At 36.5% G+C, this 7955-nt stretch overlaps 2 protein-coding genes across 2 annotated transcripts; both read left to right on the forward strand.

Annotated features, from left to right (window-relative positions):
- Window positions 1-3981: 3981 nt before the first annotated feature.
- On the forward strand, window positions 3982-5981 carry LOC145119450 (putative aldo-keto reductase 2). The gene is made up of 5 exons (XM_079055115.1): window positions 3982-4314; window positions 4405-4608; window positions 4715-4887; window positions 4978-5080; window positions 5443-5981. The coding sequence occupies exons 1-5, from the start codon at window positions 4099-4101 to the stop codon at window positions 5773-5775; spliced, it is 1029 nt and encodes a 342-aa protein (XP_078911241.1). The 5' UTR covers window positions 3982-4098; the 3' UTR covers window positions 5776-5981.
- Window positions 5982-6079: 98 nt separating this feature from the next.
- Window positions 6080-6934, forward strand: LOC145119452 (uncharacterized). The gene has a single exon (XM_079055117.1). It carries the CDS (start codon window positions 6389-6391, stop codon window positions 6914-6916), a length of 528 nt encoding a protein of 175 aa, XP_078911243.1. The 5' UTR covers window positions 6080-6388; the 3' UTR covers window positions 6917-6934.
- The last annotated feature ends 1021 nt before the right edge of the window (window positions 6935-7955 follow it).

The raw sequence follows: 7955 nt of genomic DNA on the forward strand, positions 1-7955 counted from the left end.
GACATTTAAGATATAATAGATAATCTTAGCTAAATATTTAGTATCCATAATGACTATCTCGAAGGTATAAAGGAGCGCTTAAATCCGAATTTGTATGAAGAAGTTATGCTTCTTCGAAGTTTTGCGATTAAAATGACACGGTTATGTGTGTCGTAAATAGTAAATCGGAGATAGGTTGGTTATTAGCCTAAGTAATCTAAACAAAATTTGTAGTAACCGTAAAGGCAAACTCATTCATATAGAGAACGTCCAAATCTGATTTCATATGAGGAAGTTATGAGTTTTCGAAGTTTCAGTATCGCAATGTGCAACACGGAAACCGAATTTTAGATCGGTCGATTATTAGGAAAAACAATCTAAATTATAGTTGAAGATCTTGGGATTAGGAGTCTGTCGATATAAAGGCATTCGATAACGGATGTCGTATGAAAGACTTATGATTTTTATACAGACTTTAACAGTTTAAGCCTATTAAAAATATAACCTTCAAAATAGAGTGAGAATTACTCAACATAGTCTAAATGAAAGTTGTAGTACTCATCGATAGCTACGCGTGGATATAAAGAATGTCGAAAACAGAGCTTGTATGAGAAAGATACAATTTTATGAAGTTTTTCAAAAAGCGTCATGCGTAGGTAGGCATGGCGCACGCTTCTAGAAGGTGGGGGCGTGGACCACCAGTTGCTCGACACGTGACAACAAGTTGTGAAGCAGCCCCGTTTCTCATATTTCTCTCTCAAACAATTTCCTAGCCTTGAGTACAACTTTTTCCGGACTTCGGAATATTTTAGCTAGGCTCTAGAGTAGCTAGGATCCTGAAGAATAGAAATATTCGGGTCGGAGTTATGCCCGTACAATTTCCCAGTTTTTGCTAAAATATCTGGAAGTTAAGTTGCACCTATCTTAATTCAAGTGTAACTTATATTTATATTCATAGTCGTTATTATGAATCTATAAATAAGATTTCTCAATGATTCCATGTCATAATACTGATTGATTTACTTACGGAAATGATGTCTAGGCTAGATTTAGTGAGGTGTTTAAAGTGGGATTTCCAAACAGTATACTATGTATACCAAACGGACCCTACCTTCGATATGATCTTACAAATTTATTCCTTTCTTGATAGATCTTGATGTAGAACTTGGGATTAGTGAGGAATCTAGGCTATCTTTAGTCACCAGGAATATAAGATTTAGACTTAGTGATGTGATTACCTAGGTCACATCACAGGAAAAGCTAAAGTGCTAAGCAAAGTACTGCCCGAACTTTACGTCGTCCACTTTTAATAAGTGAGTTCATAGTTACTTTTAACTTACACATAGAAAAAAGTATTCTAATTTCTTAAATGTTATGTGTGTTGTTTAGCTGTGATTAATATATCTATGCAACATGATATAGCTATTACTTGATTAAACTATATATTTATCAGACTTCAAATATGATTGGGTAACGAAGGGTTATGTGAAATAATAAATGAGAGACCATGATAGGTTAGTAAAGGGTCGTGTGAAATAATAAAAGAGAGGTCATGATATGTTGGTAAAGGAATGAGTGAAATAATAAATGAGAGGTTGTGATAGGTTAGTGAAGGTTTGTGTGGAATAATAAGTTGTGACCTGTTGTGCTCACTCAAAGTACTATTGAACTGTTGTTTCTAGTCATCTAGGAATGTATTAGTTAGTATAAGGTTGTGCGAAATAATAAGTTGTGACCTGCTGTGCTTACCAAGAGTATTATCGTACCGATGTGCTCACCTAAAATACTATTGTACTGTTGTGCCTAGTCAGCTAGGAAATTATTAGTTAGTAATAGGTTGTGGAAATAATTAGTTGTGACCTGTTGTGCTCACCAAAAGTATTACCGTACTGTTATGCTCACCCAAAGTACTATTGTATTGTTGTGCCTAGTCATATAGGAAAGTGTTAGTTAGTAAAAGGTTGTGCGGAATAATAAGTTGTGACCTGATGTGCTCACCAAAAGTATTATTGTATTGTTGTGCTCACCCAAAGTACTATTGTACTTTTGTGCCTAGTCATCTAGGAAAGTATTAGTTAGTAAAAGGTTGTGCGAAATAATAAGTTGTGACCTTCTGTGCTCACCAAAAGTACTATCATACTTTTGTGCTCACCCAAAGTACTATCGTACTGTTGTGTGCAGTCATCTATGAAAGTATAGACAATAACCAATGCTGAAAAAGATCCTTTTGGAGAGGTCCCTCGAGATCATTTTTTTAAGATTAGGAAGTGAGGATAACGGGAATGGGTAATTGGGTTATTTGTTTGCTGAAATATATATAATTAAATATTATAATATTACGGGTTTAAAACCTTGTGTGCTCACCAGGTTCCCAAGCTTGACCCACTGAGTTTCTTTGTATCATAGGTAATGGTACCATGGTTCAATGATATTGATGTTGAATATGCTGATAGATTTATGGAATTTTAGGTCATTTAATGTAAGACATATAAAGACTTGTTTATGATTATGTTTATCGATTATGACATCCCAAGCTTTTGAAAATTAATGAAAAATGTTTCTTTGGAAATGATTTTATCTCATATATTTATTATGGGACAAAATTCCACATTTATAAAGAATACTCTGTTTAAAATAAGCATAAAGAAAGTTTTTAACTGGCCGTAAAATTGGGGATGTCATAATGCACCACCTTTCCCTTATTGTGTCTAGTAATCGGAAAACTACCTTAGCCCATCACCACCACCAGTAACCTCAGGGGACCACCACTGCTACCTCTTCATCGGAATAACATTATCATTGTTTATATCTAGAAAATATGCTAACCCGAAAATCCATTCAACTCTTAAATCCATTCAAGAGATCAAATCCATTCAATAAATAAAACACTTAATAAACAAACACACACACACACACATACACACATAGGCACAAACCCATAAATCTGGGTTATATCTTCGCCGAAATATGTAGAAGAAACCCATATGCAACAAATAAATTGATATAGTAGCTTCGGTTTCTTCTGATTTGAAGCCTAATCGAGTTGACCTAGACTCAATTCCATCTAACAAGAGCATGGGCATGGTTGAGTCCTCAGGATTTTCAGATAATTTGAACCCTAATTAACCAAGAGGATTTTATAGGATGCAATAACAAGGAAAAGACGGAAGAGAAGTGTGTGGGGGTCATGTTAAGCGTCAGGTTCCAGAACTCTATTGTTTCAGAAGGATGTAGATGTTGAGGTGGGGGGTTTGGTCGGAAACAACCAAGGCTGCAAGGTAGTGACATGTTTAGGGTTGTTGTGGTCGTCGGACGCCGAACGTGAAATACCAGTTGTTGCTCACATGAAAATGTAGTGGTCAACAAGAATTGATGCATGGAATGGTGGTGGTGGTGGTGGTGTACGACACCGACGATAACTAGGGAAGAATACAAATTACAAATTCGAGAATGGAAGAAGAAAAGCTAGAAAGGTAAACATAAAGGGGTTGTGGGATGGGGGTGGGTTATTTAATTATTTACAAGGGTGGTTTTAGTAGGTGTCCCGGTGTAGCACCGACAACACTTACTTTTTCTGTCTGTAATGGAAATTTTTTAGATTTTTCAATTTTTTTTACCTATTTTTCTTGCATCGGCAACACCTATTTCAACCTCAACAACACATACTATGTATTCTTGTGCCCGTCCTGATTATTTAATATATTTAATAATTAAAAAGATTATAAAAGAAGTCAAAAAATATTATTAAGGGTAAAGAAGCCAGTTTAACTCGATCGGGGACCAAATCCGACACAAAAACAAAATACAAGGACAATCCGAGTTAAAAAAAATATTAAAGACCAAACGTATAAATTAATCCAAACCACAGGGACCATTTTTGTAATTTACCCAAAAAAAATAAATAAATAAAACAAAAAGTCTCCTGACCGGTCGTAAGAAAAATTGAATTTGTATTCTATGGCACTGACGTCGTCAGTGACTTTATAATCTTTCCCTTTCTTCTACATTGCGAGAATCAAACCAAGCTTTCTGCTTCAGTGCTTTGCAACCTTTTAACCTTCAGTATAGTATTTAAAACTAATTAGGTTTTACGAAAACTGAGATCAACAGACAATAATAATGGCGACGGTGATTCCAAAAGTGAAATTAGGTTCACAAGGTTTAGTTGTTTCACAACAGGGATTAGGATGCATGGGTATGTCAGGTAACTACGGACTCCCAAAACCCGAAGCCGATATGATCAAGCTCATCCACCACGCCATTGACTCCGGTGTCACCTTCCTTGACACCTCCGACGTCTACGGTCCACACACCAACGAAATCCTCGTCGGGAAGGTAAGTAACGAAATTCCCGATTGATCGATCAAAATTGTTACCTACAGTTTTAGTCTTTGTCTTAATTTCGAGGTATGTGATGTTGTTCAGGCTTTGAAAGAAGGAGGACTAAGAGAGAAAGTTCAAATTGCAACCAAATTTGCAATCCGGCATGTCGATGGAAAGATGGACGTGTGTGGTGATCCGGCTTATGTCCGATCAGCTTGTGAAGCTAGCTTGAAGAGACTTGATATTGATTGTATCGATCTCTACTATGTCCACCGAATTGATATTCGTGTCCCAATCGAAGTCACGGTTTGTCTCCCTTCCATTTCTCTGTGTTCGAATTTGGGTAAAATAAAACCCATATCAAGTTCGAGCTTTTATTAACACTATCTGTATGTGACAAACGGGAATAAAGATGGGAGAGCTGAAGAAACTAGTAGAGGAAGGAAAAGTGAAGTATGTAGGATTATCAGAAGCATCTGCTTCGACAATTAGAAGGGCTCATGCTGTTCATCCATTAACAGCTGTACAGAATGAATGGTCTATATGGTCAAGAGATTTGGAGGAGGATATTGTTCCTACTTGCAGGTAATCTTTATATGGTTTTCATGTTCTTTTATGATAATCTGAGTTTCTTTGCTTGTTGAATGATGATGATCCGTGTCGTTTGTTTTACAGAGAACTTGGCATTGGGATTGTTCCTTATAGTCCTATTGGAAGAGGATTCTTGGCTGCTGGTCCTAAATTGGCTGAAAACTTGACAGATGGAGACTACAGAAAGGTACACATGTGCATATAAGAATCATTTGATCATTATTTTCATGGGAAATCTACAATAAAGTCCCAATATTTTGGATCAATTTACGGTTTAATCCCAACTTTTATTTTTTGAATAGAAAAGTCCCGATTATTTTATATTTTTCCCAAATTAACGAAATAGTTACTATTTTTTTCAACAGAAAATGACAGATTATCATATAAAATTAGATAATAAGGACTAGTCTGTTCAAAAAATAAATATTGGGATTAAACCATAAAAAATAAATATTGGGATTAAACCATAAACTGACCCAAAATATTGAGACTTTATCGTGGATTTCCCTTATTTTCACAGTATAGTTAAACTGTTGAAACTTATTGCAGAGTCATCCAAGGTTTCAAAATGCGGAACAAAATAAGAGTGTTTTTGAGCGAGTGAATGAGATAGCAACAAGGAAAGGATGCACCCCTGCACAGCTGGCACTGGCATGGGTGCATCACCAAGGAAGCGATGTGGTTCCAATACCTGGAACCACAAAGATTGAAAACTTCAACCAAAACATTGGAGCTTTGTCCGTAAAGCTAACGCCAGAGGAGATGGGGGAACTTGAATTGATTGCTTCGAGTGACATGGTTAAGGGAGAAAGGCATGCGGTCATGCACTTGACATGGATAAATTCGGAGACGCCTCCTTTGTCGTCTTGGAAAGGTAATTGAGTAGTTCTATAAGAAAATATGTTGGCCAATAAAGAGGGTTGAAGACTCTTTCCACTATTGATGTTGAACGAAAAACTAGTGTTTTACTAAAATGTCCAGTTGCTTATAAATGAATTAATGTATTTGCGAATTTTGTAATTCAAGGTGATGTATTTTGTATCGGGACTGAACGTATTATATAATATATATGGCATACTTTCCTTTTATTTTTGTAATATTGTTTGTATCGAGATTTATTGTATTAGGACAAGTCCTTTCGTTTAGATAGAAGCTATAAAAACACTTTCTCGAGGGAGTTTTTAACATAGCATGTAAATTTATAAGATTTTGGTACAAGCTTTTTCAATTATTTTGATTTTCAACCAATTGTAATATAGTCAACTTATTTAAAAAACAATGAAATAATTTAAATACAAAGCGGTAGGTCTCATAAATAAATTGATGAAAACACTCTAATTGGTCGGCCAAAAAAGTTTGAACTTGAATCGGTGGTTCAAAATCTGATAATTTTTAATAACAATAACTTTATATTTTTTGGATTTACCTCTTTCTCACAATTGCCTGTTTGCTAGCCATACATATCAGTCGCCTATCAAGCCCCCGTCAGCCACCTATGTCGAGCTCATTGGAACTTTCAATCCGTCCATTTAGAGTCACTGATGTCGATGATTTCTTCTCATGGGCTAGAGACGATAGAGTAACACAATATCTCCGATGGAACACCATAAAGGATAGAGAAGAAGCTCTTAAATACCTAATGGAAGTCGTTATACCGCATCCATGGCGACGATCCGTCTGTTTTGACGATAAATCAATCGGATACATCTCCGTCAAGCCAGAATCAGGCGTCGATCGTCATAGAGCTCATATTTCATATGCAATTGGTGTCAATTTCTGGGGACGAGGGATAACTACGGCGGCAATGAAGATGGCGATCCCTATGGTGTTTCAGGAGATGTCGTATGTGGTGAGGATTGAAGCTCTTGTTGAAGATGAAAACAAAGCATCACAGAAGGTATTGGGGAAATTAGGGTTTAAAAAGGAAGGTTATTTGAGGAAATATGGATTTAACAAAGGGGAAATTAGAGATATGATCATGTATAGTTTGTTGTCATATGATTTATCAGATCAAATTTGTTAGTGATTGAATATTAGGTTAGTTCAGGGAATTATTTAACTTTAGTTTATGCAAGTTAATCACAAAAATATCAAAATAAGTGGTTATAAGAAAGAAAAAGAAACAAGTATCGATTGTGTGTGTATTGAATATGAACCTGCAAACCCAAAAATGTGTGTGTGTGTTTGTATTGATTTGATTAGTAGGTTTGGTAATGGCTAGCACCTAAAGTCAACAATGAATCCCAAAATAACGAAAGTATCAAGTAGGTGGGGTTTTTGGGTTCAAGCTTGAGACGTGGAGATTTTAAGGCTATTACGAGTGGTTACGCGTGGTTTGGGAATAAAGTAAAGGATTCCGTAGAATAAAGTAAAGGATTCTGTAGAATCTATCGATCTTTCATTGAAAGGGATATGATACATAAATAGGTACAATAGATAACAAGCTACTAAAATACAATATCAATTAAGAGAAATTACAGGGGAAAATATGAGAAACAAATATATACAAAATAATACGTCTAATACTGCCGGCAGTTGGAGCAGGAGGAGGACAGATGCTCAAACTGGTCTTGAAACGATTGAAGAGGTGACGTGGCAGCCCTTTAGTAAAGATATCCGCATACTGATGATCGGTCGGTACATGAATGACACGAATTCTTCCAATTTGAACTAGTTCTCGTACAAAATGAATGTCAATCTCGACATGTTTTGTTCGTTGATGTTGTACAGGGTTGTCAGAAAGGTAAACAGCGGAGATGTTGTCACAATATACGATCATTGCTTTTGTTACCGGCACGTGAAGTTCAAGTAATAGGTTACGGAGCCAGTTTGTTTCGGCAGTGGCATTTGCAACACCTCGGTATTCTGCTTTTGCACTAGAGCGGGATACCGTTGGCTGCCGTTTAGATCACCAAGAGACAAGGTTGTCTCCGACGAACACACAATATCCAGATGTTGAACGACGAGAATCGGGGCACCGTCCCCAGTCGGCGTCCGAGTATGCAGTGATGTGAAGGTTTGAGGACGCGTGAATGTGAAGCCCTTGGTCTGCGGTTCCTTTT

The sequence above is a fragment of the Lactuca virosa genome, chromosome 6 (genome assembly GCF_052849685.1).
Source record: "Lactuca virosa cultivar CGN04683 chromosome 6, Lactuca_virosa_CGN04683_v6, whole genome shotgun sequence".
NCBI classification, from domain to species: Eukaryota; Viridiplantae; Streptophyta; class Magnoliopsida; order Asterales; family Asteraceae; genus Lactuca; species Lactuca virosa.